This window comes from Podarcis bocagei (assembly GCF_964188305.1).
Source record: "Podarcis bocagei genome assembly, chromosome: 4".
Taxonomy (NCBI): domain Eukaryota; kingdom Metazoa; phylum Chordata; class Lepidosauria; order Squamata; family Lacertidae; genus Podarcis; species Podarcis bocagei.
The window spans coordinates 41,924,293-41,936,736 of record NC_138128.1 but is presented as its reverse complement, the minus strand read 5'-3'; the positions used below and the strand labels follow the sequence as shown (position 1 = coordinate 41,936,736).

At 42.4% G+C, this 12,444-nt stretch overlaps 1 protein-coding gene across 1 annotated transcript in view; it reads right to left on the bottom strand.

Moving 5' to 3' along the window:
* INPP5D (inositol polyphosphate-5-phosphatase D) overlaps nucleotides 1-10,953 on the bottom strand; it is a 69,654-nt gene extending 58,701 nt beyond the window's left edge. Inside the window, exons 1-2 of the mRNA XM_081191220.1 lie at nucleotides 10,936-10,953; nucleotides 7,324-7,459 (exon numbers count right to left, since the gene is read on the bottom strand). Of these exons, the coding sequence (XP_081047346.1) occupies nucleotides 7,324-7,457 (134 nt within the window). The 5' untranslated portion in view covers nucleotides 7,458-7,459; nucleotides 10,936-10,953. The remainder of the gene's footprint in view (nucleotides 1-7,323; nucleotides 7,460-10,935) is intronic.
* Between the last annotated feature and the right edge of the window lie 1,491 nt (nucleotides 10,954-12,444).

Below are 12,444 nucleotides of genomic sequence, written 5' to 3'. Positions count from 1 at the left end.
TTATTTCCAGGTTTACAACCTTAGGCTGAGAATTGGAAATAATTCATTTCATTTAAATTATTTATCTCCTATTTTTCTGCCAAAGAACACAAAGTGGCATATATACAGTAGTTCTCCCTGCACGCATGCCCCCCCCCATTATTTTCGCAAAAGCCCCATGAGGTAAATTATGTTGAGAGATAGTGACTGGCTCAAGGTCACTCAGTGAGATACATCACTGAGTGGTGATTTGAACCCTAACCTCTCAGATCCTAGTCTGACACACTAACCTATCCTTTTTCAACCTTGGGTCCCCAAATGTTGTTGGACTACAACTCACACCATCCCTAGCTAGCAGGACCAGTGGTCAGGGAAGATAGGAGTTGCAGTCCGACAATAGCTAGGGACCCAAGTTTGGGAAAGGTTGCTCTAACCACTACACCAGGATTCCTCAACCTCGGCCCTCCAGATGTTTTTGGCCTACAACTCCCATGATCCCTAGCTAGCAGGACCAGTGGTCAGGGATGATGGGAATTGTTGTCTCAAAACATCTGGAGGGCCGAGGCTGAGGAAGCCTGCACTACACCATACTAGAAGTAGATCAATCTGTCGATTTCATTTTCTCTATTTCTCACTCTCTTTTTTAATCTTATATTCAGTTCTCCATATTTCTGCATCATTCTGTGGATTTATTTTTAAAGTCCTTGTGAAAATATGCCAGCATTTTTGTGCAAATTTCTCCCAATGGGCACGTTTTTGCTGGCATTTTCCCCTAATAAAATGCATTTTATATGCTATTTTCACTAATGTATGCACACTTCTATACACATTATTTGGTTGGAGAATTGCATCATGAAATTTGAAGAAGTGTAGCTGTGTTTCAGTTTGCATATTGTTTCAGAAACTGAAAATTAGGTAGGTTCTTCTTATTGAAGTTCAAACCAAACCCAGTTTTTCCCCCATCCCTACTCAACAGCTCATCAGTGGTGTTATGTACTGAGTTGAATAGGATCCAAAAGGCAGCAGTCTGATTGGTCCTAGAACAATAGGATTCAGAATGCAGCAGTCTGATTGGTCCTAGAACAATGCAGCAGTATGATTGGTCCGCAGGAGCTACCCAATCCAGCTCCAGGTGGAAGTGAATCTGCAACCTGATTGGCCTACAGGAGAATCCCAGAATTAGCCAATCACGTGCAGCCCATTGTGTAAATAATGTATATAAAGCAGATATTTGGGGGGAACTTTCATTTCCTCACTACTATGAGCTGAATAAAGAGCATGAAATCCACACTCGAGTATATTTCAAGTAATATGACTGAAGAGTTGAGGACTAGGGAGGGAATTGGATTGCCCACAGGCCAAGATTAATTCTACCCACTGCTCTTTACAGAGAGACATCCAAGTGTAAAGAACAACATGGGTGTGGAAACAGCATTGCCTCAGCCAGATCCAAAGAGTTTCAGCTGTTTCTGCAACTTTAAGAATAATAAAATGTGGATTATGAGGTTTTAGGGATGCAACTATAGCAGGCATAGGCAAACTCGGCCCTCCAGATGTTTTGGGACTACAACTCCCATCATCTTTCATGAGTCAGTTTCCAGAGTTGTTGTTTTTAAGAGGATGTTGACTTATTTTGGCCCCTAACCCTAAGCACTTTTATCCCTGTGCAGTATACTTCCCAGTATCAGCACCAGACTGGGGGAGAAAAGGATTCAGAGAAATGGATTTCAGGAATATAATGGGGGTGGCGGTTCAGCTCATTTCATCCACAGGACACTTTTTGTGTAAAAAAACAGACCTATTACCACTTTCCCTTTATATGCAGTCCTGGCAGATATGTGATTCAACAAATGCAACATTTCACATCTATTTAGGTTCTGAATGTGTGAGACTTAAACTGAAAGTGTGTGGCTGCACTCTGTCAGTTCAGATGCATTCATGCTTTTGAAAAACTGATAGAGTGCCTCTGGTCCGCATTGTTATAATGGTTATTTTCCTCGATGGATTGCCAAGTAATTAAATGATCCTTAACTGAACACAGAATCAAAACACCACCCAAGAGTATTCCCCTTCTGTTCTCTTTCTGTTGTATTATTTTTTTAACTCAGGGAAGAAAGAGCAGAAGATAGAGTTTTATCTGAAGAGTAGAAAAGATCAGAAAGAGCCATTAAAAAAAACAAAACCCAAAAACCAACAGCTTTTAGGCTTAATTTCCAGACTTCTATAGTAATGGGAGTCTCACCTCCAAAAAGGACAATTAATTGGATGCTTTGCTTGGGGCTGGAACAATTGAACCAGCATGATTAGAATATCTGAGGGATTCTCACTTTTGACTGTGGGCTTTGATGCAGACAGTTTTCTGAAGGTATTTTCACACATGACAATTAAATATATTTTTGCAGTTACTGTGGTTCTGTTTTAAATGTAAACCCTCCCTTGCCCTAGAATGTCTATTCACTTTCAGATGTGGCCCTCTCCCATGCTCTGTTCTTTCCTGACAACAGTGTAGTCAAAGGGCTAATGAATCTTAAGGGCATTTATAAATACATTTTTTAAAACAACAAGAACAACAACCTTCTTCTATTTAGCTACAGGGAGTTCTGTTAAAGACAGGAAGAGCTCAGAGAACATACTAGTGCAGCTATCTGCCTCATCTGTCTTTATTCAAATTTTTATTTCCATCTCAGATCATGCTAGGGAAATTACTACTTCTTCCTTCACGGTAAGCACTATAGGACCTTTATTCTCTCTTTGTTAAGCTTTGAACACTTTAGCTAGACAAACTAGTCCATTGAAAGGGTTTAGTTAGCAAGCTGTCTCATCCCTTCTTGAATTCTTATTAATAAGCTATTTTGACGTATGTTACGAAACCACATTTTTAGCTTACGCTTTGCTTGTGAACTTTTACAAGAACTGCTGCATTGAAGCATGATTTATGTCACAAGCTGTTAAACACTGAATGTCCAGACAGTCTGTTCAGTTCCGAATATATTTGTGTCACTCATTTGCTATCATGATAAAAGTTGCCTACCTAATTCGCAGTTTCTGTAACAATATGCAAAGTGAAACACAGCTACCTTTGAAACATCCATTTCTCCAAATTTAAGGATGCAGTTGTTTAACCAAATAATGCATATACAAATGTGTGTGTTGAGGCAAGAAGTATGTTAATGAAAATAACACATAAAATAATATAATAATAAAAAAATCATGCCTTGCCTCCAAGTAAGTTCTGAACAAAGTAGACCCATTTAAATTCATGAACCTGATTTAGACATGTCTGCTCTGAGTAGGGCTAGCATTGGCCACAATCATAGATGTAACCTAAAAGATCATATATATCCAATTCCACATGGGTGACCACATGAAATTGCTGTTATGGTTGTACAGCAGCCAAGGCAAACATAGACACATTTCTGTGACTACTTTGTTGTCATTCTAACTAAAATGCTAATTCCTCTGATTTTGATCAGCTGATGTGCTCCTTCAACAGCAGGCAGAAGAAGCTTTTGTCCTGCTTCCTCACCACAAACACGGCATCTTACGTTATATGGGATATTATGATGTCCCGTATCAAAAAGTAGAGGGTATAACTGAAACATAGCAATGTATACGCTTTCCTTAGTGCTAATCTAGACAGATCAATGAAATAATTTTGCAGTTCATGGTGAAGCTATCAGGAAGCACTCTTAACATTTGCCGTTAAATAAAGATCACCAAACAAAGATATCTCCCACCCACATCTTGAATTTAAGCAACTGAATTTAAGCAACTGACACACACATCAGAATTTAGAAATCTAGATATCTAGATAAAAGTCATATAACTTGACCACCTGACTAACAAGTAAGCAGTATTGGTTGCACAATCCAATTGAAACACTTTGTTAGAATGATTCCTTGAAAGCTTCTTCCAGCCTTCCTCAGCCTGCTGCCCTCCAGATGGCTGGAGTCCTGGACTAGGCTGGAGGAGATCCCGGTTCAGATCATCACTCAGCCATGAGACTCACTGGATATCATTTGGGCAGTTACTATTTCTCCATCTAATCTACCTCACATATGAAATATGAAATGTCTTAAATCTATAATATTAAAAAAGACATAATCATATTCTTCTATTTACCAGAAGTACTCCCTCCATAATATAGCTGATGGGGGTACCCCCTGAATGCCAAAAATTGCTTTTAGAAAGTAAGCCCCATTGAACTTGGTGGGACTTGCTTCTGAAGAAACATGCATAGGATAAGTGGTCAAATGGTCAAAGGCCTGGAAACGATGCCTTATGAGGAACGGCTAAGGGAGCTGGGCATGTTTAGCCTGGAGAAGAGGAGGTTAAGGGGTGATATGATAGCCATGTTCAAATATATAAAAGGATGTCACATAGAGGAGGGAGAAAGGTTGTTTTCTGCTGCTCCAGAGAAGCGGACACGGAGCAATGGAGCCAAACTACAAGAAAGAAGATTCCACCTCAACATTAGGAAGAACTTCCTGACAGTAAGAGCTGTTCGACAGTGGAATTTGCTGCCAAGGAGTGTGGTGGAGTCTCCTACTTTGGAGGTCTTTAAGCAGAGGCTTGACAACCATGTCAGGAGTGCTCTGATGGTGTTTCCTGCTTGGCAGGGGGTTGGACTCGATGGCCCTTGTGGTCTCTTCCAACTCTATGATTCTATGATTCTATGATTCTAAGTCTTTTAGTTTACAGGATTTTTTAAAAAATGAATTACTTACAACCCCCAATATGCCCTCTAACATTTCAGGACCTCACTAATATACTGCTCATTGGATCAAGTTTTTTAAACATAGATACCTAAAGCAGGGTCTCCACATTTAAATGTTAGCATGCCAAGAAGTGTTGATGCGTCAAGCAATTTGTAGATCATATGCTTATGTTCTGGAGTCTATAAATGGTTTTCGGCTGCTAATTTCGGCCTTCTTTTTTTCATATCTTGACTGGAAATTTTTGTTTCAATGCATGGCTATGGCTGTACTGCAAAACACAAGTATGGTTTCCTGAGAAGCCCAGTTTTCCTTTTTTTTAAACAGGAATACTTTTAGGCTTCTACATTTGTGCAGGTGGGTTTTAGAAGGCATGGGGGGGCACTTTGCAGACGACATTCCACTCCATGAAAGAGAGCCCAGTCCAAGTGCAATTTAAAGTTAAATAGCCATAAGGAAGGAGAGCAGGGACCTTGAAGTTCCTCACTTGGACAGTAGACTAGACACCTCATCACCATTTCCCCCCACCGTGGTAAGATATATTTGTAGTTTTATCATAACAATTATTTCTAAATTTGCATTTATGCACACAAATTAGCATGTGCACATTTTATGCAAATCTGTGTCCTCATTCATCCTTTTTCTTCTTTTTCTTGTAATGCATTTCCTCTTCTTTGGCAATCTGTAAGTGGCAGCTCTAAGGAGATGTGGTTATGCTGACATTTAAGATAGTGTTTTCTCCACTTCCCCAATGCTACAGTGTTGTGTTTCATACGGATGAAAGAAAGCTTGTGGTATTTTTCTAATATTTGTTTTACGTAGCAGAGCATAGTGGAAGCCAATAGGCATCTGCAGCAGGGAACAAATCTACTGACTGATCTCAAGATTCCCAAAGCAACAGTGTAGACTCACTTCTAAACGGCTTCCAGTCCAGCTAAATTCCAGCTCAGAAACTGACCAGGAGAAATTGATGCATGTTCTTTGCTGTGAGTAGCTTCTGAATTAAGGATATGAAAAGAATAGGAGAGATCAAAGGTGGGTCATCTAGGTGACTGCAAACAGGCCCTTCACGGAGCAGCTGATGAGCTGTCAGTCTATACCATCAAATAATATTCATATTTCTTTATGATTGGAGATTTCTCTCCAAACTTCTGAGGTGCTACCTCCCAGTTTCTAAGGTCCAAGAAATTCTTAATTCAAACTTCCTGAATTTTGCAAAATGTCCCATTCATGTTAAGCCATGTTTTACCTCTACAACCACAAACTTGGCTTGGGAAGTGTCTGTCTCTGCAACTCTAATTGGAAGTGCCTGTGATTCATCTCCATGCTTCAGCCTTTTGCTGGTCTCAACTACTTTGCATCCCTGACAGCAACAGACAGTTGCACAGTCCATATAGCTGATCTCCCAGTCCCACTGTAGGGTCAGTATCCAAAACATTCATTTAATGCATTCTCATGCCTCTTTGATAGACTTGGCTCCCTCCCCCCTCAAGAATCCAGGGAACTGTAGTTTGCTAAGGGTGGTGAGAATTGTAGCACTGTGAGGCGTTTCCTAACAACTCTCAGCACCCTTAACAAACGATAGTTTCCAGTCTTCTTTGGGGGAAGCCGCAGCTGTTTAAAGCGGCACAAGAGTGCTTTAAATGCATGGTGCTGATGGGACAAATAAATGGATTGCACTCAGGTCCTGCTTGCGGGCTTCTCGCAGGCATCTGGCTGGTCACTGTGAGAACAGGATGCTGGCCTAAATGGGCCATTGGCCTGAGCCAGGAGGCTGCTCTTACGTTTTTATGGATGATCATGAGGTAAACAGATGTTCCCTTCACATCTTCCCAGTTGTGCACTGCAGCAGCAGTGGAGCGTATGCCCACACTGCCAGAGTTCAGGGTAGGAGACTGTTGCCCAATCTCATCCTGCTGTGCGCTATCCGGTCAGGCCTGACCTGGGGGCAGACCTGCGCCGGGCACAAGTGCCACAGCCAAGGCGCCCCTCTCAAAATTACGGCCGGGGCTGCAGCACCCACAACACCCCTCATGCTATGCCTCTGCACTGCAGTAGCCTCCAAGACTACGTACATCCTCTAAATATGTCTGAGGAGTTATTCAGAAAGCCAGCATGTTTGTAGTACCCCTTATGCAAAACAACAACAACACACCTGTTATCGTTATATCAACTAGAGAGACAAAGAGGGAGAGAATGAACTGGTGGACTCCAAATTATCAGTCCAATCCTGTGCACGCCTACTCAGAAGTAAATTTCATTGAGTTCAATGGCGCTTACCGTAAAGGACTGCAGCCTCAGTGAATTAATGGAAACCTTTTTAAAAAACAAAACAAGGCAAACCATAGGTGCAACAAGATGAAACCTTACTCCTACCTACATAATTGTTTAAGAAATTGCACTTTTGCCACTGTCTCTCTTTAAATCTGCTCATGTGTAGCAACTCTTCTCATGTAGCTTATTCTGCCATGCCAGCCATGCACCCAAGTTCTTTTGCTGCCTCCAGTTGAGCACAGGCATCACCTGTCACATACAGAGAGATCAGACCGTACTTTTAGCTCCATGCACGCCTTGCTGCAGAAGGAGGAGAAGAGCCGCTGAGTACAGTGGAGGCACAAGCCATACTTACAGCAAGCACAGGGCGTATGCTGAGGGGATGGACTCACTGGCCCGCACAAGGAAGCTTCCATCCTTGCCTACTTTAGAGAGCAGGTCCTCAGCTCTTGAGCGGGTGATGGTTCCGTGGTACCAGCACTGATCCATGCCTTGACTCGCGAGGGAAGGAGCCCGTCCCGAAACGAAATGAAAACAAATGTTAATTTAAAAATAACGATAACCACCCAACCGGCAACTTGTGTGGAGATCCCAGAGCTGTCTGTGTGTAGTGCTCAGAAGCAGAAGCAGCTGCTCACTCAGCTTCCTGTTTCAAATTGTGCAGAGAGAGGGAAAGGAAACAGAGCTGAACTTCCTCATAGAAATCAAGAGAGAGAGAGAGAGATGCCACACACACTTCCCTGGCCCCTCCCTCTGTGCCATGGTACAGCCCACATCAGACGGAAGCCCATTCTAGCCACCAGCTTTGCCCAGTTTTATTGGGTACAGTTTGCATTGCAGCCTCATTTGTCCAAAAATGAATCTGACCCTAGTCAACATAGCATTCTTCCCCCTTTCCCTCCAGCCCACCCCCTGCCCCATTTTGCATGTCTCTCTGTCCTCGGACACCTCTGACTTAAAACACAATTGTCTTTTATCTGCTTTGCCTGAAGAAAGGCCCAGTTTCAATTCCTGGCATTTCCAAGTAGGCCTGGAAGAAACTTCAGCCTGGAACTCTGGAGAGCCATGGCCAGTCAGTAGAAAGCAGGGGAGCCAGCTCCAGGGGGCCAAACCATTTTGCCTCCCACCTTCGTATGGAGGCAAAGTGTGGAGCTGACCATGGTGGCCGGCAGCGCCTAGAGGAGGAGGAGCCACCATCTCCTCCTGACATCCTGATGCCATGCGCGTGACATTGGGACGTCACAACATCATACATGTGATGTTGCCCCCCACCCCCAATTGCCTGCGTAAGCTGGTGCCTCTGGTACAGACAATACTGACTAGATGGACCTATGGTCTGACTCGGTATAAGGCAGCTTACTATGTTCCCTCAGTACAGTGGTACCTCTGGTTACGTACTTAATTCGTTCCGGAGGTCCGTTATTAACCTGAAACTGTTCTTAACCTGAAGCACCACTTTAGCTAATGGGGCCTCCCGCTGCCACCGCACGATTTCTGTTCTCATCCTGAAGCAAAGTTCTTAACCCGAGGTACTATTTCTGGGTTAGCGGAGTCTGTAACCTGAAGCGTATGTAACCTGAGGTGTATGTAACCCGAGGTACCACTGTACACCACTGTACTAAATATCAGGAGGGTCTTAGACTTTGCCGCAGCTAATTGTTGAGAGGGGAGAAATAATTTAATCCTCCACAAATACAAGCTGTTGCTGGTAGTGGGGAAATTGTGCAAATGATTCTTGCCCTTGTCCCGGACATGTTGGAGGATTTCAGCATGTTGGTCAAGGCTGATATTAGAGGGAAATCTCAGGACCTTCTGGCTTTTGTGAGAATTGTGAATTATTCCATATAATAAATGGACTGACATACAGGTATGTGACAGAACATTCATTAAGTTGTGAATGTGTGCTCCAATGATAGGGAAGGGTGAATCTGACCATGTTGGTTGTTCCCAGCTTTTTATTTTTCACCGTCTTGTTACATTCTCCACATTTCCATATCATTTGTGGCTTTTTTAAAAAAGTTCTCATGAAAATTCAGCAGCTCATATTTTGCATGCAATTTCTCCTAATATGATGTTATTTCCATGAATATATTTTTATACACAATTTACCCTAGTATATGCATTTTGTACACAGCAGGCGAACTCCCTGCAAAATTCAGAGAAGTGTGAATTTTTGAAGGACAACTGTATTTTGGATCACATATTGTTTTGAAAAGAGCAGATTCTGCAGGTTTGCCTTTAAATGTGAATTGAATTTGTTCCCTGTCCAGTGACTGAGGGTGAGTTGAGAAGACGCTATTGTCAAGATCAAACTATAACCTTGTGAAAACATAGGTCCCTACCGTTCAATGGCCCTGTTAGCAATGTATGGACTCTCTTTCACCCCTGCTCCCAACCATGCCTGCTTGAAAATTTGGAGGATTGGTAAGAGGCCTTTAACTTCTTGTGGTCCCTTTGTGTAAGCTCCTTATATTTCTAGCCAGCTAATTTTTATGTATAGCGCAACATGGCTGGCATATATGAACATTAATTAGTATACAGCATTAGCAAATGAGCCAACATCTGCCTTCTGTGATGAACCTACCACCCACTTTTTGGGCAAAATTGCTTGTATATGGCTTGCCTGGGAGCTGCTTAATTACAGTATTAGAATTTGAGGTATCAGCTTTGCCTTGTTTTTAACCAATTAGTTTCAGCTGGTGCACTTAGAGGGCTATCTGAACAGCCACTTATGAACCAGTTCCAGAATGTCCCTCCTACTGGTTGGGGTAAACTAAGAGTAAGTGCCAGGCAGCTTCAAATGGATAGTGGATCCATGTATCCACTGTCTTGTTCAAAAAGCCATATCATTATATAAATTCAGCAGCCATTTCATGTCTTCTCTCCAACTTTCCTTTTGGGGGGAGGTTGTGTTGGAATTAGAGCTCACCAGGTTACTGTTCGCATTTTAGATCTGGGCCCAAACATGGCTTGTGGGTTTGGTTGATGATGCCCACCTGCCCTGCTAGATCAGACTAAGGCCTGTGCAGCCCAACCTTCTGTTCTCGCAGTGGCCTACAAGATGCTTATAGGAAGCCCACAAGCAAGACATGCATACAGTTGCACTCTCTCTTTTAGACTAGTCTCTTGCTTTCAGTTCTCTGAACCATGAAGCCTTGGTGACTTGTCTGCAAGAACTGGCAAGTGTTTATAAAGTCACTCTTGATTTGAGAGGTTCCACAGCTATTCTTGGTAGAAACATCTCAGGGTTGCTGAAAGGCTGAAGACTCATCCTCTCCCAGCAATTCCCCAGGGAAACTCAAGAGGCCCCATCTTATCCCTTCTCCTGTTCAATGAATGTATGAGGCTGCCAGGCAAGACCAGACATGGGTGAGAGCTTTGACAAAGAGGTTCCATAGTGTGCTTTGATTTTCAAGCAAAGGTGCTATTTTGGGTATGGACATAGGCAGATCAGTAGAATTCATGTAAAATCTGAAGTTTCCCGGCAGATAGCAAAGACTCTGTGCATTATTTAGACATGTGTTTCAAACAGTGGTTCCACAGCATAGAATAAAATTAGCTTTAAAAATGCTGGGGAGAATTTTGGGAAAGGACATTTAGTATTATCTCTGAGATAGTACAGCAACCTATCCAAGCCTGATCTGTCATTGACTCTCCTGTCAGTCACTTAAGAACCCCATAAAAATATTTTCCACAGGGAATTCACCCTTCTGTTTAATCGCTGCTACCAGAATGGAGGTTGCAAAATGTGTGTGTGTGTGCGCGCGCCTGTATGTTTTGTGTGTGTGTGTGAAACGCCACAGTCGCTATAGATTGCTCACTGTTTTTATAGGAAGCAGCACTGTACAGCAACAGACCAATTCAGTCCCTGAGACAGTGATCCAAAACAAGCATAAAGCAGAACATCAGATTTAGTTCATCATAGCACCTGTAATATTTCATTCTGATTGAGGGAATTAGGCCATACCTAGAGGCGGGGAAGCTCAAAACCTTGGGATAGTCTCTTTTCTGCAATTCAGTCTGAAGTCTCCATTGTCTGTTGACAAGAGCATAATGTCCAATTACTCAGAGAAAATGCATAGAGCATCTTGCTGTGGCTGTCACAAGATTTAATAGACAAGATATGCCTATGTGCATATGTAAGTGATGTGTGCATGTGTACACACACACACACACACACACACACACACACACACACACACATAAAGCAGATACTGTACTTTTAAAGGAAGATTTTAGAATATTTTTGGTATTTTATTTTAACAAAATATTTACAGAAGTGTTCTGACGCTGAATAACTATTCTGGTACGGAACACCTTTTAAACGTTGAAAACAGGCTTTGCAAATTTCTACACAGTGGGACATCAACACAGGCATGGCAATAACCATTTGGCCACAAGAGGGCGTTCAGACCTTTGCCCATATATGGCGAACTGTCATCCATCCAGCAAAGTACCATGTGTTATATAATGTATTTATCACCTAGCCCAGATTATAAATGGCTTCCTTGGGGAGAAGGGTGGGGTGGGGGCAGACTGCTGTGAGATTAAACCATTATTCCAGGGGTGGTATAATAATGTAATGGATGTAATGCATCCAACAGCCTTGCTCATTCTGTGCTTAGATTTTGCTTTGGTTCTTTGGTAGAAATGGTGTTGCCAACTGTTAGGCTTCGTCCTGTAGCTGTCCTTTGTGGGGATATAAGGACTTTTTTTTAAAAAAAGGTATTAATTATTACTATTATTATTACAGTTAAAGTGAATATAATCAAAACTAAAAGGGGGAAGGGGGTGGGGAAAGGCTCCATCAGAGTCTGCTGGGATGGGAACTTCATGCAAACAATTCCAGGTACAGACCCCCAGTATCTAAGTGTTTATTCTCTTCTTTCCACCTGCTGAAGGTAGCTTTTTTTCATATGTTGCAATAGTAGATAAGTCTTCTGACAGCTAAGCAATGGGGAGGGGGATATAGGATAGAGGTAGCAGCAGTTAGATCATCAATTAACAAATTATAATGTCTGCACATTAAACCTTTGTTACAGGCAGAGGAGCTGGCTAAGCTGCATATGTCCCATACAATTAAAGCACACACACACACACACACACACACACACACACACACCCTGAACCCTGGGAACTGTAGTTTGCCCCAGAGAGCTGCAGTCTCTAGCACCCTTAGCAAACTACAGTTTTCAGGATTCTGTTGAGGTGCTTTAAATGTGCTTTAAATGTATGCTGTGAACACAGCCAACTGTTCTTTTTCTGGCCACCTGGCAATCTTGGGCAGAAATGGAATTTTGACTTTTGTATTTTTTGCAATGCTGTACCTGTCTGTGTCTAATCAGAAATAAGCTCCACTGAATTTAGTGGGATTTAATCCCAGGCAAGTGAGTATAGAATTGCAACATCAAGCTGCTGGCATAATCTGTAAAGCTACAGGGAACCAGGCAGAGGGCCTTCTCGGTAGTGGCGCCCG